Raw genomic sequence first — 25,843 nt, forward strand, 5'->3', positions numbered from 1 at the left:
CCCAGACACTTGCTAATATAAAGAGTAGGATTTTAATCTAAAACTGGAGAGAGAGACAGCAGAGAGAGAGAGAGGGAGAGAGAGGGAGAGAGAGGGAGAGAGAGGGAGAGAGAGAGAGGTTCTCTGATTAAATTAAAACCAAAAGACTAGGAAGCATAGATTATGAGAACTAAATTTTACTGAGAACTTAAAATATGCTATAAATCTTCTAAGCTTCTTTCATGGATTAGCTCGTTTAATCATCTCCACTAACTTGTATAGGTTTTTTTCTTTTTGGTTGTTGTTTTTTCTAAAATCATTAGATACGGATGTGGAAAATGGGGACTGAAGAAATTAAGAAACTTGGTCAAGGTCGTATTGTTAGTAAAGATTTAAAATCAGCAATCTAACTCCTGAGCTCAAGTACTATTCTCTCTGTCTTCTTGACAGAAATATGTTCCAATAAGTGGGGCAATAACAGAGAAATTGCCAAGTGATTCAGTGAAGAAAATATTAAGAGAGTCAGGAAACATATTTATCTTCCATCTAAAGTGACCATATAATAAACCAAATGAAGGTAAAATTTACAGGGAGGTAAGACTTTCCAGCTACATGGAGCAAATGGGTGAGGGGCTCCAGGAAAAAAATGAAAAAACTGACAAAGGAAATATACAAGTATCTATAGTGATGGGATTTTCTGATCATGTGGATTCATCCGGAAGACAAATTCTTCTAAAAGCATACCATTTGATGTGTTTATAGCTGGTTGTCTTAGTTTGCTGGGGTGGAATAACAAAGTACTGTAAACTAGGTGGCTTAAACAGAATTTTATTGTCTTGCCGTTCTGGAGGCTACAAGTCCAAGATCTAGGCACTGGCAGGGTTGGTTTCTTCTGAGAGCTGTGAGGGAAGATCTGTTCTGTGCCTCTCCTCTAGCCTCTGGTGGTTAGCCAGCAATCTTTGGCATTCTTCCGTTTGTAGATGAGTCACCCTGATCTCTTCATGTTCCCATGGCCTTCTCCCAGTGTGTGCCTCTGTCTAAATTTCCCCTTTTCATAAGGACACCAGTCATGTTGGATAAGGGACCCACTCTACTCTGTATGACTTAATCTCAACTAATTACATCTGCAATGACACTATTTCCTAATAAAGCCGCATTTTGAGGTGCTAGGGGTTAGAACTTCAGTATGTGAATTTTTGCAGGGACACATTCAACCCATAACAAAGGTCTTGAATGATATTTTTATTTTTCAGAACATAGAACACATAATAATTAGCACTACTACTGTGGACCTAATGGCGACCATCAAACAAGGGTGATTGGATACCTGGAGATGTTGGATGCAGATGGTTATAACTAAAGGAGGGAACACCAGGCATAAGTGTCACATGTGCAGTGGAAAGTTCAGGAAGGTAGATTGTATCCGGTAGGAGCAAAGTAATTTATGGAATCTCATCCTGGGACTTTAAAAGGAAAAGTAGTTCAGCAGGGATTGATAACTCAAAAACAAAAAATTCCCTATAATGGAGGATCCTAAAATGGGTGAGTAAAAAGTTGGTGGAGTAAGGGGGTAGAGTGGCATAGTTCTTTCTAGAAAGAGCATTTTAAAGAGCTCAAGTTTATAATACAGAGCATCAACTAACACTTAGTTTCTGTTGATTTAGAGTGGACTATGTCATGCACAAAACATGGAAATTAAATGACGTGACCAAGAACTAATATTGAAAGTGCTGTAAACTTATATAAACTGCAGCAGAAAATCTGTAACCCTGAGTAGAATGTGGCTTCAGAAAAATGTCAATGGTATCAAAGGGCTTTTTCAGGCATGTTAAAAGCAAGGAAAAGGCAAAGTAAGCGTAAGCCTGCTGCTTGGGACAGATGGTATAATGTTAACAGACGACCAGGGAAAAGCAGAACTCCTTCACTTCACAAAGTTTTAGCTCCTTTGTCAGTGGAAATGATCCTTCAGCTAGAGAGGATAGAGCACACATTGTCAGGTGGGAATTAATCTGCAAGAGAGGTGGGATAATTTATAGGTGGACTTGGTACTCCAGATGGTCCACACAAATATCCTAGGTTCCGCAGGAACTTGGGGAAGAGATGTCTACATGTCTGCTGCTAATACATTTTGAGGACTTGTAGGAAATGGAAGGAATGCTAGAAAATTGGAGGCAGAAAAGAACATCCTGGTTTCCAATAAATAGAAGACAGAATAGATTATGGATACTGCAGATTGGTGAGCTTGCAGTAATTTGAGAGAAAGGTCTACCGAACTGCAGTTTTACAAACTTTGGTCCTCCATGTCTGTGGTTCTCCATGCCCTGCGCTTCTTAACAGAACTCATAAGGATGGCAGCGCAAGAGGGAGGGGTTGGGGGTGGGCAAGAAGTACAGGGAGAGACTGAGCACCTGCGCTGCGACCCCAACCAAGACATAAATGCTTTGCTTTTTCCAGATAAGACTTTGGTTGGGAAGAAGAGTTCTACGAATTTTTTTAAAATTATGGAAAAAACCTGCACCTTATGCAGCAGACTAATAAATTCTTGATTTGTGAACACTCGAGGATGATCGCAATGAGTACTTTTGCCCATACTGAGCTGAGTTTGGATTGATAATGGGAATTTTCCATTCCTTTCTTTCTCTTTTTTTGGTTCTTATTCTTTTTTTTCCTCCGCATCTCCCTCCTCCCTCTCTCTTTCCCTCCCTCTTTCTTTTGTTTCTTTCTCTCTTTGTTATCTTTATTTTCCTTCCTCCCTTCCTTGCTTGTTAAGATTACCAGAGAATTCTCTAGACATGTAGAACCTCATTTTCTTCAAGACATTGACGATAACTTTTAATAATGTACTTGTGGATGAGAATGCAGGAAGAATGTTGGTATAATTAGGTAAAATTGTAAGTAGTTGATTAATTGGATGCAAAGGTTGAAAATTTAATGAGTTGTTAACATAGATAGAGATCTCATGTGAAGTCTCAGGGCTCTTTTCTCTTCACAGTAATACTCAACATTTTCAATTAATAACTTTATTTCAACTAATAAAGCATGCTGATCAAATTGGCACATTACATGGAGCTGTGAGAAATAAGTTTATTTTTAGATTCTTTCTTTTAAAGTGTTTCAGCAGGCTGGAATGGGAATAAAACTTATATATCAGCTCAGCATGGCCAATGACCACACCAGCAGAGGACATGGGCTAGATCACCCACTGGGGATAAAAAAGGGAAGCTTCAGCCATGCCTCTAGGGAATTATCCAAGTGAGTAAGCTGCAAGGGGGCCCATATGGCACATGAAGGTCATTCTCTTGGCTGCACAATAAAAGCCAACCTCGGAAGCCATCTATGCCAAGAGAGACTGTAAGGTCCCTGCACCAGCTGGAGGAGCAGATGAAACAGAAGAAATGACGCACTGCCTACAATCATGCTGATGTGCACCCGACCATGAGCAAGACTTCCATTCTGTCCTTGCTGCTCCCAGTTCCTGGCACAAGCGAGGCAGGGAAATTCGAAAATGGAAATAGATGGAATAAGAGAATAAGACTTTGGAGAATTGGAAGAAGATCAGAGAGGGAGTTGTAAGCATTGGCTGAGAGAAAAATACATTAGTTACAGTAAATATTTACTTAAGTATGAGTATGTTTTGATTCATAAATGACTATGACTGTAAGTAGCAAGATTCGTTACTGACAAAGGGGAATAGAACCTCATAAGGAAATTTAGTTTTGTACAAATATAAAAGAATTCCTTTTCCCTCTCTTGTTCTTGCTCTTTTTAACCTACCTGATTTGATGCTCTCTCATTCCAACTGTTCTGTTTCACAAGCAAAGAATTTTTAAGAGTGCCTGGCACTTTCTAATTGCTCAATAGATGACAGTTTTTACACATAAAAGTCTGGTTTTATAGTATGGTGTCAAGGCCACACATGGGAAAATTATAGTCAGTTTAAGATGAAAATTAATAAACTAGGGCCCAGAAGAAGCTGTCGGAAGTAATGCATGTAATTCTTGCTCCATATATAGCGGTGTTAACACTCCCCAAAGTGGCTCAACTGTACAACTAATGCGGATAAAGTAGATGCAGGGGAGGTAGAAACGCTGTGGCTCCCAGGAGAGGATGGCAATCCAAGGTTTATAGTGAGTAGAGAGATCCAAGCCAGATGCCTTGGCATTCAAGTTCGTTATGGGAGAGCTAGAGGAGTGGGTTTCCCACTGTAGGTTGTTATGAAACGCGATTATTTTGGAATACTGCCTAACTGTGTAAGAAAAAAGGAACAGGGTAGAATTAACCCCATGCAAAATTAGGAGCTGACTAGGACAATGGGTGGCATGAGACAAGATGTGGCACTATGCAGGCATGGGTTGAATTATTGTCTTACATATCAGATTTTATATTGAATTTATATTATCACGCATTGAGTTGGGTTGGGAAATTCAGAGTTACAAAGATAAAATCTTGTCCTCGAGTAATTTACAGTTTAGTAAATATAGGCATATCAATAGAAGCACAAGTAAATTGCTCTACCATGAAAGAAACACGTGCCTGTGTACAGCATAAACACAAAAGAGAGAGGGGCATCAGGAAAGATTCTCAGAAAAAGAAGATGCTCAAATTGAGTCTGGAAAGATGAACATATTTCTCCCAAGTTGACTAGAGAGGGGCCTTTCAGCTAGAAGAATCTCATGGCATTCCACACTAGAAGGCATGTTGTTATGAAATAGTCTGGCAAATTCAAAATACCAGGAGCTCACTACTATTGGATTATAAGAGAGATTATCATGAGAAATAGAAATTATAAAGATACATAGGTCCTAGATCATGGAGAACCTGAACAGGACACTAGTGTTTTCTGCCATTTTCTTAAAAGGAGTAGAGAAGCAGTGAAAATTTTTAGGCCACAAAATGAAAAATCACACTGACAATGGTTTAAAGATGAAATGGAAGAAAGAAAGAGCAAAGACATACAGAGATTTTTCTTTTAGGCTGGTTCAGTGATCCCGGTAAGGGCTGATGAGGTCCTGGAGGAGAGCCGTAGTGGAGGTAATGGTGAAGGGGAAATAGAATGAATAGATTTTGGTCTTCTGGTTTTTGGGTGGGAAGGAGAAGGATAAATAAGTCTTGGCTGGATCTCAGGCTTCTGCCAAGAGCATTTACTAAGCACAGTAAAACAGGGTAGGAAAGTCATTTCAGTAAATGAAGGTGAGTTCAGGTTTAGACATGTTGCCTTTAAGGTGTCTGTGGTCATCCAACTGGCAATGTCCTGTAGGCAGTTGACTATGTGGGTCTGGAGCACAGAAAAGAATGAATTAGTGATTCAGATATCAAGCATATAAATAATTGGGTTAAGGGTATAATGAGAAGTGTTACTGTGTAATGAGAAGAAGGAAAACATAAAATTTTAAGTTATATCAACATTAAACAGATTCCTCGAAGGCCAAGAGTTAGCAGAAGTGATTAAAAGGGATGCTTGGAGAGAGAAAAGGAAAACATATGTGATGTATGAAGTAGAAGACAGAGAATAAGAGTTTCCAGAAGAAGGAAGTATGCAATATTGTGGCACAGAAGTCAAAACAAGTTAAGGACTTAACAACTGTAGATTGAATTGATTGACTGAATGAGTTTCTGGGGGAGAAACTAGTTTGCAGTGAGTAGAACAAGAATGCCAGGGGAGAGAATGGACACGAGTGTAAATTATTCATTTAAGGAATGTGACTGCGATTAATTTTAGGGAAGAGATATCCGTTATCCAGAGACTGGAGAAAAGAAGTGATGTTCGGGTCAGATAAGGCTAAATGTAAGTGTGGGAACAGAAAACAGCTGATAGCCATATGTTTCTCAGAAAAGTAGGAGGCAAGGGGTATGGGGCTGGGTAATAGTGCGGGTGGCCGGAGGAGGGTAGCTGCTACCTGACACCTCCACTTGAATATATTTAAGGTACCACACAGGCAACCTATAGAAAATCTAACTTGTGATCACCCTGCCAACCTTGACATTTATTTTGAGCTCTAGATCCATAGATTTAAATATGTACTTTATGTGAGTATCTCAAAGATAGTCTGAAACTGGAAGTCTTCCTTGTCAAATCTTCTCTCTCATCCTTCAAAAATCAGTGTCTCTCTTAGACTGCTTTGCCGTGTAAATGTCTCCACAATCTGGCCACTATTCCAGCCAAAGCTTCTGTCGCCTCTCACCTATACAACGCAGTAGCCACCAGCAAGTAAGCTACTTACAAACTGAGACGCTGTCTATTTTCTTAACCATCCTGTTCCCACAGTCTGGAAGGGGGACTCGAGCTGGCACTTAGTAAATAGTAAATAAATATTGATTAAATGAATCATAGAATAGCTTCCTAAGATTTCCTGGCCTCCCACCTTACTCTATCCTTACTTTCTTGCTCTAAACCTTTGCTACTCAAAGTGCGGTCTGTGGACCGGTGGTAATCCAGGCCATCTGGGAATTCATTGGAAGAGGCCCCACTCCCGGGCCTACTGGATCCGAATCTGCGTTAACAACATTCCAGGTGATTTGTAGGCACCTTAGAGTTTGAAAAGCTCTCAGGCCCCTAATGCTCTAAAGAGCATCCAGAGAGATCTTTCAAAACACAAATGTATTCATGTCACTGACCTGTTTCTTAAAAACATGTAGTGGCTTCCATTGCTCTTGGGATAAAGACTAAAATCATTAATACATCTGAGAGAGCACAGCTTAGTGTCTCATCCCGCCCCACCTCCCTGGCCTCCTTTCACCCGAGGCCCTTTCAGCCACTCCAGCCGTCTCACATGGACTGAACGTGCCTTGCTCCCTTCCATCACAGGGCCTCAGCTCCTGCTGTTGCTTCTGCTTTGCTCCCTTCTGTTCTCACCCCCAACAATACCTTTCTCCTACTTAACTCTTACTCGTCTTTCAAATCTCATGTCAATTTTACTCAAGAAAGCCTCTTTTGACTCCTGGATTCCTCTTCTATATAGTCAAAAAGACCATGTTTCTTTCCTATGTGGTACTTAACATAGTTGTAATTTATTATTGTTATGATTTTTCATATGTTGGTCTTATTTGGTTAATGCCGCCTTCACAATTAGGGTGTGAGGTCCATAAAAGGCAGAAAAAGTGTCTGTTTTGTTCACCATAACATCTCAATTGCCTAGTACAGAGTTTACCTAATAGATATTAATAGATATTTATGTACAGTCAGAATGAAAACAAAAGAAAGTGAGTGAATTTATGTTTCACACTGAAGTCACCAAGGTGTATGGTAAGATTTGGAGAAAGAAAAAGGAAACTGAGAGTATAGATATATAGTTCTGAATTAATACGTGGCAATGGTCATAAAGAGGTGTATAAAAACTTGGAGAGGGGGCTGTTAGAAGATTCATTAATGATTTGACCAGAGTTAAAACAAAGATCAGAGTGCCATTAAATCATTGAGAGAGAGACAAAAGAGATTCCTTGAAATTAAGAAAAAACTAAGTAACCAAGTGATTTCAGTATTGTTAAAAACAGCAATCCTGCTTTTTTTTGAATTTATCAGACCAGACAATAGACACTTTCCAATCAGTATTGTGATTTCTTAACCATCCTACAAAACAAGTATTAGGGTTAGTTTCTTTCTCAGGACATGGGGACAATGAATCTCAAAGGCAGAAAGTAACTTCCCCCAGTCACATAGCAGATGTGAGCAAAATATTGTTTATATAGTGCTGCTTCGCTATTAATAGATTTTAAGTCTTTAGTACCGAGAAGAAAAACACTTTGAAAAAAATAATAAGGGTCTATAAAATCTTCTTTTCATTAAAAATTTTTTAAAAATGCACTGCGTACCCTTTTACAAAATGAAACTTCGTCTTGTTAGTAAAGCATATATCAACAGAGAGCAGGTTAAATAACAAAAAGATCCGCCAGTGCCTTCATCAGCAGTGTCTGTTCTTATATACAAAGACTCCAACGGGAGACAATATTTTACACGGAAAAAAGTGTGCAATATTTGAAAAATTATCATCAGAGTCTCATATATACTTGGAATTATTTTATTTGCTTTAGGAAAAACTGGACATGTGTGCAAAAAGCAGCACATTTGCAAGCCAAAGTCCCATCCAAATAAACTAATGAGGGCAGAAATAATCAGATAATATCTAACCAGAGGTCTCCTTGGTCTCATTTTAATAGTAACATGTTCAAATTCACAATGGCTGACTTTTGAATCTAATCTGACAGCACTTTCAGTACACATTCCTTGTTGACGTCAACTTAAGTTCTTTATCATAGGAAGAACAGAATAATAGAACAGATTCTCCGGGCACTGCTGAGGATAATACAGAAAAAGTCATAAATATACAGCATACGGGGAAAATAAGACTGGTAGGAACTAGCATAGTAATAAAACCTATTTCTTTCTCATTAAAAAGGAAATGTCCTGACTTTTTTTTAAGATGAAAATTCTCATTGTAAATGCATTTTTTCATTACCAAATAAGGTCCGGTAATTTTATCTTGTAAATTGGACTGGAAGATTGCATGAGGTTTCACAGAGAGAAGCTTCAGCCATTCTTGCCACTCTCCCTCTCCGCAGGATCTGGGCTGCTAAGCATCATTGTCCTTTCCCTTCTCAAAGCTAGAGGTGTTTTCCCAGCTGGCAGAATTAATGCGGGGAATTGTGAAGGATGTGACACTAATAATCTGGGAAACTAAAAGAAAAATATAATCATAGTATTCTTTGCTGCTCAGGGCCATTTTTGCTCAGCACTTCTTAAATTACATCCACTGTATGATTTACAGGCATCTCTCTTTTATCTAGAGAGTCATCTGGATCAAACAGTAATATAGCTTTGTTGACAAATGCCACAAAGCTGACTTTATTCTCAGGGTCCATCTTGAATTTCTGCTTAGTCACAAGCAGACCACAAATGAACATGATGACAGTCTCAGAAGGATCTTTAATGCTGGGCTGACCATCTTGGCAAGATTGGTTTTTCAAGGGTATTACAGAGTGCCTCACTGGGACACTAGGATCTTGTAACTCACCAATACTCCCATGGGGGACATCTTCCAGGGAGAAATAATGTTATGATTCACATGCCTAGTTAGCAGATCAAAAGAGTTTTCTGGCTATTGAATATTTGGCAAATTCCAGAAATTAGAGAGAAGAACAGGTGGCTTCAAGGCAGCTGAATACAATAAAATTCTATTCCTCCTCGACTTTATGTAATCAAATACTTTTTTCCTATGTGTGTGTGGGATCCAGAAAGCTGCTGGAATTTTAGGTCCCATGAAGGGCCAGGAGCTTATAACAGCTTTCTCTTCAGCTAAGATCAGAGGAGGAAAAAAATCGAAGGAGTTATTTTTCCTAAGTGACATTGTTTCCAATTAATAGAGACAGGGGTATGAAAAGGGTCATGTGGTTTAAGAAGTCCACGGTTATGGAGATTTGCTGAAATAATTGCCCAGGTTGGAGGCTTCATCAGCCTGTCAGATCTTTCCCCCCGTATGGGCACTTGTATGGTATACTGTAAGAGACTACTGTGCAACCTTCACAGGCCAAACATCTACCCAGCAGTACATGATTAAACTCTCAAACATATATAAAAAGAGCCCTGCTGGATATTCTCCTTTCAACCAGCCGGGACTTCAGGCTTCACAATGTACTGTTCCTTTTCACAGCTTGCACTATGAGGAAAGGCTGCGTAACCGGAGGACTAACCAGCAGTGGCTGAAGAAAGTGAATGTTGCAAACTGCAGGTCTGCCTCAAACTATTGAAGGCATCTCAGCAATCCAAAATTCAGTAACGCTCATTGCAAATTCACATGCATTCTAAATCACCTACCTGATAAAAATTATATGTTAAATTCTAGCCCTAAAGATGATATTGTTGAGTATTATTTCTTCATATGATTTAAGGGGATGGAAGAGGTTGATACATAACTTATAATTATCATCATTATTAAGTATTGGTGCTGTAGGTAGTAATGGCATAGTATTGAATCGGAAGGCAGGCTAATCACATGGGTACTGTGGTCTGACTTTCTGGGTTCAAATGACATTTTTTCATTTTTACTAGCTGCGTGACCTTGGGCAAGACCTCAGGTTCATTATCTGATAGTAATAGTGTTTTCCTACTTGGGTACAGGGCGTTGTGGACATCAAATCTTATGAAGCATTTCAGGCAAGTCATTTGGCAATTGCTTCTGGTTGTTTTTGGTGAGGAAGATTGGCCTTGAGCTAACACCTGTTGCCAATCTTCCTTTTTTTGCTTGAGGAAGAGTGGCCCTGGGCTAAGATTTGTGCCCATCTTCCTCTATTTTGTATGTGGGATGCCGCCGTAGCACGACTTGGTGAGTGGGGTATGTCCGCACCTGGGATCCGAACCAGTGAACCTGGCTGAGACAGCAGAGCATGCTGAACTTAACCACTATACCACTGGGCCAGCCCACTTCTGTTGTTTTTGATAGCTTCCTTATCACCACTGTTGTTCTTTGGATATAAACATTTTATATATATACATATAAATATAACAGATCCTTTGAATTGTTTTATTTTTTATTAGTGAAAGGACCAGTCAAAACCTTGAAAAGCTGAAATTAGCAGCAACAGCGTTTGCTGAGTATGAGATGGTATTTACGGCAGGCAGAGTAAAAAGAAGTAAATGGTCACTTACACAGATCAAATCTATCCACTGGCATTCTTGAACTTAGTGAATAGCACTAGGTAATTCTCTGTATTATCATGTTTTAGACTTGAAAGGCTTACAAGTTTCTGCTAAAATGCATTGCCTGTCTTCTGGAGATGTTCTATTAAAAGAATACATGCATTCAAATAGATTAGATGTCAGCTCTCTGTACTAATGTCTTTGGATGAGTTAAGAAAATTTTTGTGTGCATTTTATGGTCCTTTAGGACAGTTCTTCTTGATTTTTCCATATACTATTGATGAATCCAGAATTTGACGGGTATTTATGACAGGCAGCAGGCCCGCAATGGAAATCAGTTATAAGAAAGATAGCATTCTGATCTTCTAGGAGCTTCCTGTCTGATCAAGTTGATAAACAGATAAACGAGTACATACAACTGAATGTGAGGAATACTGTTCCTAGGGTTCCATAGGGGCACAGCCTTGGACAGGATGGGGCACGTGGTCAAGGAAAGGTTCCCAGAAGAGTTAATATCTGGGCTTGTTCCTTAATGAGAAGGGGTAATAAACAAGGAAGAGAGGAATCAGAAAGGAGGAGGACCATGTGTAAAGTCCATGTTGTGCTTGGGACTACAGCCTTTATTTTCAGCGTCAAAGGAGGACATATTTGTGGGCTGCTGTGAGAGGAAGCTCCCCTGAGCAGAGCTCCATTACAATGTGAGTGGCAAGGAAGCTTAGTTTTCAGTGAAGGCAACTGGGGCTATTGAAGAGCTCTGAGCAAGGACGTTTTATGCTGTCTAGCTGTGAGAAGGAGAATGAATTTCAGAGTGGTGGCAGGGAGACCGCTTAGTCACACCCTTAGAGAAAGAGTTAAGAGCCAGCTGTTGCAGATGTTTTGGATTCTAAAATTGTGAAGGGTTATCCCTTCAACGTGTAAATCGAACTGTGTCTAAGAAGAGAAATTAAAAATTGATACTCAGGGAAAACTTCATAGTCGTGATTGCTTATTACAAGTATTCATTTCACATCAATGTCTCTGACTCAAAGATTTTTATTTTTTGTTTTGTTTTTAAAATATTTATACATTAGAAATCTGATCAAGTTTTTGGCCACAACTTCGTCACCAATTCACAAGTGACAAATCTGCCATTGCTATTGCCACATCGTCTAAAACTAAATGGCAGAGATGCCCCATAAATGCCATCACGTGTATATATTATTCTACTTTTGCTATAACAACAGTCTCTCAAAGCAGCTGTTAAATATTTTTATTTTAAACAGCAAACACCGCTTCAAGAGGGATGAAGAAATTTTTCCAGAAAAATATCTTAATGATATTGAAGGCGAGTGGGACTGGTTACCGGTGGAGGACGCCTGCAGGCCTGAGGTTGTTTTATGATAAGATAAGAAAAAAAAATTTTCATTTCTTAAGAACACTTTGCCAAATACCTACATAAAAGTGACAAGCTTCAGTTTTCTTTTACTTCTGGCACGTGAGCTCCATTTTGAAGATATAAGGGGGTCTGTAAAGTTTGTGCCGGTCTCTGGGAACAGGTGGCTTTGATAGTTCCCGGAGCACTGGAGAATAGGCATGAATACATTCCAATAGATTATTCCATGTGTAATGTATACACACATACATGACAGAAAGCGCTACAATTCAACAGACTTCAACTAAAGTTTATTCAGATTGAATTTGAATGAGGGGACAGGAATGGCAATGGTTTCTGAGCCCTGTTGAAAATTGTGGGAAGCGTTTCTGTTTCCCTGTTAGAGAAAAGAAACTAGAACTGGAAACACTTGGAATCTCTGAAAAATAGAACAGAATCAACTGAGCTGCCCCAGCCCAGATATTTCCCGGGGGCTCATCTAACTTAAAACTGAGAATGTGATTAAAAAACAAACAAACAAGAAATTCGTCATTCATTTACCTTTCATTTGTGCTGAAGCTCCTTTTTTTTTAAGAGTGCTCAAATCTTGATGAATTTTTAGGACAAAGAAACTTAAAGTTATCTGGGAAATTAATATCAGCAGCACAAAAAAAGTATGACAAAGTCTTTGGGGTTGATCCCAGGATGAAAACTTCTTAGTTTTATGACTTCTCGAGAGGAGTTTCCTGCCAAAATACAGACAATAAGTTGTTTTAATCAAGGTTATAATGTGTTCTTACAGTTAGCGAGAGGAGAGCTGTATTTCTCTTTAGCGACCAGTGAAACTAGAAAAAGTATAAGAAAGTAACAGGAAAAATGGCACAATATAATACATTGGATATCTTACCTAAAACAGAGCTATGATTTGAAATTATAATAGATTCTTGAGAAAGTGTAATTATTTGTTTTTATGCATTTGACTAATAATGACAATTTTTAAGGAAAAATCGGTATTTAAGTTAATATGTCTGAAAGGAGATCTTGCAAAGGTCGTCAGTCAATGACAATGTGCAGCTTCCATCCTTTTGCTCATGGGGGGAAATGCAGGGCTACTGCTCTGACTATTATCATATTAAAGGTAAGCTTGACCTTGAGCTCTAAAGTCTAAGAGCCCCTTCCTTCTTCCTTCCTTTTCTCCTTCCTTCCTTCTCTCCTTCCTTCCTTCCTACCTTCTTTCCTGCCTTCCTCCTTCCTTCCTTTTTTCCTTTCTCCCTTCCTTTCTTTCTTCCTACCTTCCTTCCTTCCTTCCTTCCATGTGACCATCTTTTAAACTATTGCCTATTTAGAAAAAACATCTTAGTGTGATTGTTTTCCTTTGAATTTTCCCTTTTGAACACTTTATTAGGCACTTTTAACTTTGTCTTAACAGCCAATGGTATGCTGTGAGGTTGTTGAGTGAAGGAGTGTTCCGGCGGTGAACTGCAGGATGGACTGGTGGGACTACAGTGTGGAGGACAGGATGCTATTACCAGAGGCCACACAGGAGAGACTGGGGCTTGGGTTGGGTTGGCAGCAGTGGAAATGGAAGGAAGAGGCAATTCTGAAAAGGAGGATTTAAAGGGCCTTGCCCACTGGCTGTTGGAGGAGTGAGGGCTATAGTTGTAGCTAAGGTTTCAGGTCTGTCCATGACGAGGAACAAACAATGAGAAGACATACAACAGAAAAGAAAAAGAGCAAAATATCACACAGAGAAAGTGGTGGCAGTGGATGTAATCTGAGAGGAAAAAAGAAAATGCATTAAAAAAACACGTGCCACCTAGACAGTATAGCACATTGCAGGGGCAGCCCTATTCTTTCTCTCAGCCGTTCACAGAACAAGCAGTCTTAGTGGGGCCAGGAAAGCTGCACCATCAAGGTCGGGGAAGCCCTCTGTCCTAGGCCATCTTGGTTAGTTTCAGTAAAAAACTTAGAAGATGTGATAAATGATGGTAAAACTGAGGGTAAAAGCTCGGGACAAGAGGGTAAGACCTGGTTGTCTCTTAGCCAATTCTGGTTAATTTTTTTCTAGCTAAAATAAGATTCGCTTCTTCTTCTGTGTGCAACTGTGTGTATGTGTGTGACTCCTGATTATGCCTTGATTACGGTTATCACAACCATAACCAAACGCTGAGTGCTTTCTCAGTTCCAAAAACTGTGCGAAGCACCTCTAAGTGCCACCGCATTTACTCTTCACAGCTGCCTTCAAAGGTAGTGGCGTTATTATTCCCATTTTACAGACGAGGATGCTGGAGGCTTAGAAAGATTAAGAAATTTGCTCAACTTCCCAAAGCTGGTAAATGGCAGAGCCAGGATTCAAATCTATGAGGTCTGACTCCAGAGTCTCAGTTCTAACAAATATATTTTACTGCCAAACTTTATGTTGGCTTTGAAAGAAGGTGCATAATTTTCTATAAAAATTCCGAACAATGGATTTCCCTTCATCTCCAACTTCTTCACATCTTGTGGAGAGTAGAAGATTTCTCGAAACGCAATACGGTAGTGTACCACAACTTCTTTAATCCGGGGAAAGAGAACATGTATCGTCCAGCTTTTTGAGGGGAAACAGAGTCTCCCCTCTTTATCCGAGAGCGTGTAATGTGGCAGCATCAAACTGCCATGGATGTGTTTAATTAAGCAGTATTTCCTCGCCATCCTTCGTTCACAGGGTGTAATGTTTCTTGGTGGATGATTCAGCACAAATAGCTGAAGAGATTTATTTCTCTATTTTTCCCCGTGCTTGATCCTTCAGACCTGGATTGCTTTTATCCCTTCTCTACACAGCAGAATTCCAGGCATTCGACAAGAGCTGGGTCAAAGTGGATTCCTTACTAATTCCAGGGAGTCGTAGCTTTCTGGGATGATCTGGCAGTCTGCATAAGCCTCTCCTAACACATCACTCTGAACAATCCCATCCTGAGGGCAGGGATCATACGCTGATGTTCCCTCTCACCTGACGCATAGTAGGAGTGTGTTAGAGATGGTTGAGCAGATGAATAAATGAAAAATAGGTGTATTTCGGAACACCACTGTGAGCATTTCAAGCCTGAGTTTAAGAGCCCTTTGTTCTAAGGAGCACAGATGACTTTCAGAAATCCTGAGGTGCTGTAGAGATTTGGTGAGCAAAAGATTTCATTTATGGGCCAAATGAAACTGTTAAAGTAATTTTACTAGAAACCCATAACGCGCACTGCCTGACTACGTTTTTAAAAATATGACTGTTGCTGGTGCTTTCTTCAATTTTTTCTTTCCAATTCTGAATCTATTCTTGATTACCCTGAGTATCATCTTGCTGTTCCGAGTGAATGTCCAATTATATTTAATTGTATCACTTTTCACAGTTAAAATTTCCACCCTGACCATTTTTTCTGTGTTCCTGGATAGCTTTATGAGTAATCTATTATTTTTTTAATTTCCAATTTGAAATAATGACATGCTCAATTTGCTTCTTATGTTTTCTAAATATATATGTCTGTGGGTTTCAATTGCCTTTCTCCATTCTTGCAAAATTGTTTAACTCACTTTAATTATAAATTTGCCATGTTTTTCTTGGACTGGGCACACTATGAGATTCAAGTTTTCTCTGCTATAACAATTATATTCCCCATGTGGCGAGTTACTGTGCCCAAGCAATCAAATGACCCAAGATAGTTAGCCAAAGGGGATAGTAGTTGCAAATAGAGAGTTTATCTGGCACACTTAACCGAGGTGATTGTCTTTTTCTGCATTTTGAAGAGAATGAGTTTTATATACTACCAGGCAGAAATGATGAAAGGATCCATTTTTTTTTACCCTTCCTTTTTAAATAACCTGTTCAGCCTTATTGCTGGAACTTGAGTGAAATCACTTTCCCTGAATGAAGTTCTGCTTTCATCTGCATGGAAGCAGAGAGCAAACCCGGTCTTGCACCTCTAACGATGGACGGAAAGGGCCTTGCTTGGCCATGGAATTTGAGTCAAGCATTAGCACATGAGACAGCCACACGGTCTCCCCAACATTGACTTCACAGCCTCTCCTGTCTCCAACCAGAGAGGCAAATACCTGACAGGGAGACAATACGTCTGCAGGTAATCATTTAAGCAGCTATTGTTAGAAGGTTACCATTGGCACAGAATTTTTTTCTTCCCCCCAACTACGTTGGGATCACAGTAAGTTATAAGAATTTATAACCAATTACTTCAACAGGCATTTCCTGAACCCCAACAACATGCCTATCACTCTGTGGAAGTTACTGCAGTGAATACAGTATTCAGGGCCCTTGGGCAGCTTGAAATTTAGAGGGGACCATGGGCATCAAACAAATTAATACAAATGGGAAGACTGCCATGAAGGAGAAACTCAGGGGGCAAAGGAAGGCCAGAGGGAGGGACCTAGCCAGGGTCACAGCTGGGAGGTGCCACGTCAGGAGTCAAACCTTTGCCCCAGACATCATCAAAGCTGGTACATGCACTTAAAGCCCTAATTGCCCTCCTGTGGTCAGTAAAATACACAAAGGTTTCAACACCTATATCGACTAAAGGGTCAGAGAGACCGAAGGTTAACGTCTTAGTCTTAATACTGAGAAACAGAGTAAACGGCATTCCCTGAACCTCAATTTTCTCTTCTGCAGACTAAGAAAATCTACGTTATAATATTGTTGTGAAGACAGAATTAGTATAGTCAACATAGTGCTTTGCACATCATGCTCAATAAATGATGGCTATTGATTTTAGCAAGACTCTGTGTATGAGCTATACAATAAAGGCAGATAAGGAAAATGTAGAATTTTCTAAGCAGACTTTAGTCTAGCTCTTTCCTGCTTAAATTCAGTTCAGTATAGCTTCTAAAATAGAAGCTGTGTTGGAAAACTCTGTAACACTGATGCAGAGCGAGCTTGCGAACATTCAGGAGGAATGTTGGTCATGGTGGCCCCCTTCCCACCCTCCCTTTCTCCTTCCCTCCCCACTTTTCTCCTTCTCTTCCTTTCCTTCTTGGGATGCATTTTATTTGTCTCTGTTGAAGGAATTATTGTCTCCAGTCTTCCTTGGGGAAGGAGATATGAGAAGGAAGCACAGAGGAGGAAGAGGTTTTCAAATTCAGAAGGAGCCTATCTATTCTGGAATTTGAGGAAATTTGAGTCTGCCAATAACCACTATTCTAGTAGTCATGGCGTTTGGGGAGTCAATGAATGCACAGAAACAGCATCCAATGAAACGAAACAAACCAAATCAAACCAAAACAAAACCAGATCAACAGAAAATGAAGAAAACTCTCCAAAGCCCCACGGAGGTTTTCTTCATGCTCTTGGTAATATACTCCAACTGTTCGTCACAGCTGAAGAAGCAAAACTTCTAACATAAAATCTATGTATTTAAATTATTTCCACATAAATGACTTATTCTCCCGATTCAGTTTTCAGTTAACATGTTTGTTTAATGAATGAATATGTTAACTTTAAGCAAAAAAAGGTGTAAAACTTCAGTAACATAAGCAATTCCTTTTAAAAATTTCTATACTTTTAGGGGCTGGCCCAGTGGTGTAGTGGTTAAGTTTGTGCACTCCTGGGTAAGTTGGCGCACTCCACTTCAGTGACCCAGGGTTCCCGGGTTCAGATCCTGGGTGCCAACCTATCCACTGCTCATCAAGCCATGCTATGGCAGCGTCCTGCATACAAAATAGAGGAAGATTGGCATAGATGTTAGCTCAGTGACAACCATCCTCAAGCAAAAAGAGGAAAATTGGCAATAGATGTGAGCTCAGGGCCAATCTTCCTCAACAGAAAGATAAAACATAAAAATAAAAAATTTCTATACTTTTAATTGAAAGAGACCATTTCTTTTCAGGAGACAGAATATCTGATTTCAACTGTTCTTTTTTCTTTACATTTTTCTTCCGAGAATGGAATCATTAGACGAATAGACAGTGTAGCACTTCATGGGTCTCAAAAAAATCTTTCACCTGTAAATTCTTTCTCAATTTTCTGTGGCCATTAAGAAGAGATTTGGGATATGTCACCAGGAGAAGGGGGATTACTAAGTGACATTTTCCATTGTTAGATTCTGTGTGATTTAGGGACATTGAATTTAGTGGGTTCAATTCTAATCTGTTTTACAAGAAAGTGTCACTTTATATCATGTGAAAAATGCACTTCCTCAACTGGGGCACAAAACATGAAAATACTGTTTAACCTTTCAATATATCTACTAGGGTAAAAGCAAAACCCTTGTCTCTACTTTTCACATCATACAGACTATTTCCCACAATCTTCACCCTAGATTGATTGCGTATAAAATTCACTGGTTGTCCTAACATTTAATATGCTTGTTGTTTTAATGTTTATATGTCATGATGACAAAGCACTGATTTCTGCATGACAAATTAATCTTTACGTAGGATACGTAAAGCATATTCTCATTCTCAAATAAAGTATGGTTTTTTATCAACAAGATTCATCCAGAATTGATTACTCAAGCACATGCTGAAAAATCCTTAGGATTACAATGTATTTCCCTCCAGCCTCTTTTGATAACGGAGACTTAGTGCAAATAGACATTGAAAGTTAACGTCATCACCTGAAAGAATTAGGCAATTTACCCAAAGCACCTATAACTATTTTCCATAAACACAGACATGCAAGGCATTCGCAGTCTTCATGTTACAAGCAATTACTGAAAGCAAAGCAAAAAATGTAGAAAAGTGTCATACTCTACACCCATCCATGTCTCGTGTTCATTGTTGTCTGTAATTTTTTAATCTAAGTGTCTTTCCCCTGTGCAGGATTAGCCTTTTTGGAGTCAAGCTGAAGACTGAAATGGTCTGTTGTTATTGTTTGCTATTTGGGGCTGTTTCCCTAAAGGAGTGTAATCAGTTTGCTTTTAAAGAATATGTGATGTTTGAGAGGGAGTGACAGGCATAAAATTAAAAATAAAATGACTGCAAAATAGAAATATATAAAGTAGCTTGAAAAATTGTCCTATGATATTGGCCAATTAGTCTGAAATAAGCCCTAAACTCTTGCTCTTGTAAAATCTATATATGTATCAAAAGTGGTTCAATTTTAATTCATCCATATGCCTGAGATTTAGAAAAATAAATAGGAGGCACCTGGAGACAAACATTCCAAAATGACCTTATTTACAGCTAATCAATACTAGATGACAGTCATATGGCTTTTTCTTTTTCCTGTGAAGCCTAGCTCTGCATGCGCAGCTGTAGATTGAGTCTGAGTTGGTAGGTCAATAATAAACCCACTTTTGTTACATTCATGTCCTTCTGTTTAGAGATAGGTAATTTGATAAATATCCATACGTTTAAATGCTCTCTTCACAATTATTTTTTTTTCAGCTGTACATCATAATATATTTCGGATTCTGTGTAGATTACAGTCTCTTCACAATTATTAAAATCATTTGGCAACTGGAAATGATCATGAATTACCCCCACTGTCTCATATTCCAACGCTTGGATAAAATATTTTACCATCATGTATCTAATACCTTTGTATGTCTATGGACAGAGTTTCTGAGTGTTCATTTACACTACGTCCACATATACACACATAGTTGTAAACTGCGCAGTCTGTTTGGAATAAAATTAGTCTATGCACATATCACAACACTTACCCTTTTTGAGTTTGACGCCTCAATGAAACTTTACTTTCGTCGAACTCTTCCAAGTCGGAGTCGTTGTTTAAGAGAATGTATTTTTCCTGCTTGTAGGCTTCCATCATTTTCATTTCTGAAAGTCTTGATTCAATAAGCTCTGAAAGTCTGCCTGAATCCTAAGGTGGTTGTAGAGGTGCCTATAAATTGTATTTGTATCCTATAAGAACATTTAGGAAAAAACTTCAGGGCAGCTGACTTCTTGGTCTGAATTTCTCAACTTAGCGGTCAGTCCAAAACCCAAGCGGCCTATGGAGCTCTTCTGCCAAACGCTGCTCCCCTCTCCCTGCGGGTAGAATTTCAGCCGCCACTTCACAGGACCGGATGTGGGAGGGAGCAGGAGGAACAGTCTAGTAAGATAAAGGACTCAAGTGTGGGGAGAGGACGTGAAAACCAGTATCTATGAGTATCCAGCAACTCATTTCGTAAATTTTCATCTAAATTTTTCTTCCATCTGAAACTGTTATTTTAAAAAAAGTCAAAAAGAAGAATTTTTTAAAAGGGGGAAAAACACAGTGGTATCCTGAGATTACATACCCTGTAAGACACAGATTTAATTCTTTAGGCAAAAACTGAACAGCATTCTTGGGCCAGATTTTTTCTCTCTATCTCAGACTATTACAGTCTCCAGGCTCTGCGATGATTTTTATTCAAGTCAGAATGCAAGTTCTTTCAGATAACATTTAAAAAATCTTTATTCTGATAGGTAACCCTGGCAATAAAGGATTAGTACATATATCTTGGATATAAGCAAAGCTCCTTGGTTAGATGATTATCAACAAGGGTCAGAAAATTAGTACATTTCTCCTTTGTGGGTGGAAAATATTCTTCGTAATCTCTTGGTTCTATTTATTTTGTAAAGGTGGTTACTTACACATTCACTTCCGGTCTTTTCTCCTTTCTCTTAGAGAAATGGTTCCGGCTCCTGATGCACATTACACTTACCTAGGGAGTGTTTAAAAAGTACCAAATGCCAGTGCCCAAAGCCAGATAAATTAAATCAGAATCTTTGAAGGTAGAGCCCATTTGTATAAAAAAAATTCTCTAAGTAATTCCAAGATCTAGCTTATATTAAAAAATACTGCCATAAAAGTCTGTTTTCAGTTGTTGCTTATTAGGTAACATTTTTAGTTGCAAGTATCATAAATCTACTCTCAGGAGCGTAGACAAAGGATTTGGGGTGTGACAAAGGCTTGGCACCAAGTTTTTGCCCTTTTCTGGGGATGTGAGCTGGATGTAGTCACTGCATTATGTTTGAATGGTACCTCTTGAGCATGGGGTGAGTGTGTTCTCTGTGTAGGAGAAGGAGTAAGAGGCATTTGGTGACTAGAAGGGTTGACTATGGCAGAGACTGACTAGCTGTTCAGCTGACTGTTCTCTCTCTGCTGGGCACACAGCTAGATGATATTCCAACAGAGTGTGGCCATACGACTGAGTTCCAGCCACCGGGTGGCATAGAAGTGATTCTGACACTTTCAGGTCTGAACCATAAATAAACTTTCTTTGCTCAACTTTGAGGCCTTAGGGAGGGTAGAGTCACAAGATGGAAGAAACTTAATTCTGTAAATTGTCAAATGGAAGATGCTTCCCAGAAGAGCCATCTTACTAAAACCAGCCCCATTGGGCTATTGTGTGAGAGGCAGATGTATTTTTACCCTGGTAAGCCACTGAAATTTGGGGGATTCTCATTTACAACAGTTAGCTTACAGACGAAAGCATCAGAAGACAAGTTCAATAATCAGGGCTCAGGAAGAGATGGATCCAGGCCAGACGTGAGAATCCCAGTAGGCCCTTTACTCATCTTATATCTAGAGCACTACACATAATTGAACTCCACCAACTGCCAGCCTCCATGTTATCTTATTCTGAACTTCTGTTTACTGGAAAAAGTAATCTGAATGGTCCAAGGCTGATCTAACCCTGAATCAGTTAGCCAGCTAGCTGTGGCCAGTGGAAAAGAGTCCAGCCCGGAGGAGGTATGAGAAGTCTCTTAAGCGCACTTCACATGCCAGCAGCCAGGGTTCTCCTTTGTCCACCTCATTTAATTTTTTTGTCTGTTATATTTCAATTATTGCTGTTCTTCTTTCTGCAGAAGTTTCATGAAAATCCCCTTAAAGCCTGTATGAAATTAGTAGGACAAAAATAAATAAATGTATAAATTATAAATAGATGAAAAATTCTATTTCTTTCCTCTTTTTAAATTAGCAGTGGTATTTAATTCTCCACAGGCCTTTGGCATCATTCCTATTCTTCAGACTCTTCAAAGCTTTCTAACAGTAGTTCACTGATCTCATTTACACATTTCCCTATATCTTGAGATATAATTATCCTCCCACCATGAGAATTTAATTCATTTACAACAGCTTGGGCATTCTTTTACAATCTCCCCATTCATATTAGGGTTTTTTTTCCTTCCTACCATGTGGAAGATCATTCTCCTTGACAGGGAGGATAGAAATATGATAACAGAGAAAATATGCCTCATGTTGTCCGTCAACAGTATATCACAGACTGATGACAACAAGCCTTTGTATTTCATAATCTTTCTTGATTTGAATTAACCGAAAGTGTGGACATTATTGTACAGTGCAATTTTTTTAAAGCCAAAACTCATTAGGAGCTTGAGATGCAAGGACATTATTAATCTTATTGAGCTTGTTGGTATGTGTCGTCTTCTTATTGATCTCTAAGTGCTTTTTCCCCACCATTTGTATATGGATTTTAAAGTGTGAGCTCATCAGAGCACACTGTATGTCCTTTTCCTGGCATTCTTTAGGTATCTTCTTCTATGTTTCTCAATGGGATCATTTATGATTGAAAAAATCAAGATTGTATTTCTGAGAACCCCTAAGCACCTTCTATGACAGAATCTCATATCATGAGATCAATACTACCTCTTTCCTAAATATTTGGATTTCTGCCTTCAAGGATACACGTCTTCATCTTCTCAGTTATTATAAACTCTAAAATGACATAGTTTCTTTGTCTTTGTTCCATTTTTGCAATAAGAAGGAATAGTGCCACCTAAGGAAGGCTGGCCATCCTTCAAAAGAAGTGATTAATGGTCACATTTCAGGATTTTGTGCTCAGATTTGCTGCCTTGGAAGTGTGATTGTTAATGTATGCAGAGTCACTAGCTTAGCTGCAAAACTAGCCAAGAACGTAGCAAAATAAAATTCAAAAAACAGGATGACAAACCATGAATTTACACCGACAGATCTATAACAAACAGGACATATAGATATTTTCATTAAATGATGAGCTTATTCTTTACCTGTAAAAAGCAAATAGAATTGTAATCTAAAATCATGAAATCAGATAAATTAAAATGAGTTGGATGATTTTAATTAGGACATCATTCTAGGAAAGCCCGATGCATCAACCTTAGTAGGAGGGAAATATCTAAATAGGAAATATTTTTCACACTGTTATTCAGGAACTCCTGAAGTCTTTCAGTATGTTTTGGGGATTTATTAGTCCTATGATTATATTTTACTCCTGATTTTCATTTACAGAATTATAAAAAATGAATTATAAAGACCAACTGTATTTTTTTGGAATTATTCACAGCTGAAAAGAATTTTTAATTTTTAAGTAAATGTTCTAAAATTGGTGTCAACAGACTCGTGGAGGTTTGAGGACAAAATTTTCAAGGATCTCTGAGTATAATTTCCCTTACAATAAGCTCCAGAGCCTACTCAATTTTGGGAAACTCTACTATAGTTGATTAGGATCCTTGGCCCTGGATAATACTAAAGACGCTACTAACATTTGAAAATATGATTTTCCCCAATCCTTTCCTTCCATTTCTAGTCGTAAACACTAGAGTTTTCATTAGATATCTTAGCTCATCGAATTAGGTTACAGTCTTGTCTATAAGCCATTCATCTCCCTATTGAAAACTAAATCTCTCTGATCTTTCATCAGCCTATCAGTCATAAATTACCTGCAAAGGCTTGTTTTTAATCCAAGTCTTCAGTGTCAGTAAGATTTGCTCAGACAGCCTTAAGTGCGCAGAAACATCAAGATATTTCCTTGCAGTTCCGCCCTCTCCAAGGCAAATTTGCCTATCTCTGTTTTAAGCTCTTATGTCTTAATAGTTTAATTCTCCAAAAATAATCTCATTTTCTTACGTTCAAATTCTCTGTGGCCTCATCCTCCATGATTCCTGCTAATTTCACTTCATCACAAATTAATCTTTATTAGTCTGAAGTGGTTTTCTTTCTCTCCAAGATGGATTTTTTAGGAAAGCAAGAATTTGTTAGGGGCTATGCTTTACTGGTGAAATAAACTCCTAGTTTATTTCCAGTATTTGGAAGTTGCCAGTGGCTTCTTACTTTTGTGCCAAGAGTGGGTCATATGGTCTAGAATACTTCCAGAATAATATTATCTCTGTTTCTCTTTCCATTTCTCCTCAGCCACATGCTTTCAAGTCAAGGTGCATGGGTCCAAAGGTTTCACAAATTTTCATGCAGGTCACTATCTTCTGGAAATAGTGCTTTCCTCCAGTATTTAGCTCCATTCCAATAAGTCTCAATAAAACCTAAGAGATCTTGTTAACCACTCTGAAAGTATAGCTGCAACTTCAATTCGTCTTTTAACGCAACCTGAGGAAAATGTCATGTTTTTCTCATCAGTCCCCTTTCCCATTCTCTGTGATGACTTCATCAAACATGCTTTACTGTTCCCCAAAATTCTCTTGTTTGCCCTCACTTCACAGGAAATCAAAGCTTAAGAGGTGAATAATCTTAACTCAGGAAACAGAAGGGAAGAAAAAACTGCCTGTATCAGCGACCATCTCTACCTCTTTTTCTTCCTTTATGATGTTTAGTAATTCACTGCTATGTGCTAAGGAACTAGATGCTGTTATGGGGATTTACAGCCTAGTAGTCACAGAGAAATACAAGTGCATCAGAAAGTCCCACACGACTTGATAAGAGCTATTACACAGGTAGGAGTGGGTTTAGGGTACTTACAGAATAGCCCTCTAATCAGACAGGAGAGTCAGGATTCTCTGCTGTCTGTACGGCGTGAGCCAAGTCCTGAAGAATGAGGAAGGGTTAGAGTGGACAGTGGAGCGGAAGGCCCTCCATATTCTCCTTGCTCCTTTTGCCGAGCTCCTTCGTCTCCTTACTTCAACCATTACCTCTACCCTCACTTTGTCTTTAAGCTTATCTTTTCACACAGAGTGTCTATTTCCATTTGGATGTTAGATTCGAATATCCAAATCTGAATGTAAACTCAATCCCCACTAAAATCTATCTTCTCAGCCAGAATCTGAATCTTTATCAGTTTCATCATTATCCTCCTTCTGAGCTAGTCTTCTTGGCTCATCACACTTTTCCTTAGACTATCCCATATCCAGTCCCACTATCTGAGTCGAGCAAGATGTTGAAGCCGATGTCTGGCTCCAGCTGCCTTAAATTCTTGATTCTCATCTCTCTAACCCATCCTGAATGTGCAGTAATACGAATTTTCCTTGACTGGCACATTCATCTTGTTCCTGCTCTGTGAGGCCCTAGATATATAGGATCGCTGCCTCAGAAGTCAGTCTACCTCAACAACCTGCAGATAACGTGTGCCAATCCCTGAGTTATAATGAGAGTATTTCCTCATCTCCTAAATGAGATGATGACAATGTCTGACCTGCCCACTGCAGATGATCACAGTGAGAATGCTTGAAAGACCTGTCAAGAGCCACACTTATGCAGTGTTATTACCACATATTAAGGTTATGCTCCTCTTCTTACCTTTTGAAACTCTATACAATTTTTCTATATTTTCTTTTTCTTTTTTTATTGAGGTAACATTGGTCATAACATTATATAAATTTGAGGTGTACATCACTATATTTCAATTTCTGTGTAGACTACATCAAGTTCATAACCCAAAGACTAATTACCATCTGTAACTGTATGCGTGCCCTTTTTCTCCTCTTGCCCTCCCCTTTTCTCCCTCCCCCCTACCTCCCCTGTAACCACTAATCTAGGTGCGATTGCACACTGGTGCAGACACTGTAGAAGACAGTATGGAAATCCCTCAAAAAGTTGAGAATGAAATTACCATATGATCCAGCTATTCTACTTTTGGGGATTTATTCAAAGAACACAAAAACACTAATTTGAAAAGATACGTGCACCCCTATGTTCACTGCAGTATTATTCACAATAGCCAAGACTGGAAACAACCTAAGTACCCATCAATGGA

The 25,843-nt window shown here is 39.0% G+C and overlaps 1 protein-coding gene across 1 annotated transcript in view; it reads right to left on the minus strand.

The window, feature by feature from the left end:
* Positions 1 to 19,806, minus strand: part of LOC124237259 (uncharacterized) — a 73,831-nt gene extending 54,025 nt beyond the window's left edge. The window contains exons 1-2 of the mRNA XM_046656719.1: positions 19,598 to 19,806; positions 12,522 to 12,706 (exon numbers count right to left, since the gene is read on the minus strand). Coding sequence (XP_046512675.1) covers positions 12,522 to 12,706; positions 19,598 to 19,710 — 298 coding nt within the window. The 5' untranslated portion in view covers positions 19,711 to 19,806. The remainder of the gene's footprint in view (positions 1 to 12,521; positions 12,707 to 19,597) is intronic.
* Between the last annotated feature and the right edge of the window lie 6,037 nt (positions 19,807 to 25,843).

The sequence above is a fragment of the Equus quagga genome, chromosome 3, assembly GCF_021613505.1.
Source record: "Equus quagga isolate Etosha38 chromosome 3, UCLA_HA_Equagga_1.0, whole genome shotgun sequence".
Lineage (NCBI taxonomy): Eukaryota > Metazoa > Chordata > Mammalia > Perissodactyla > Equidae > Equus > Equus quagga.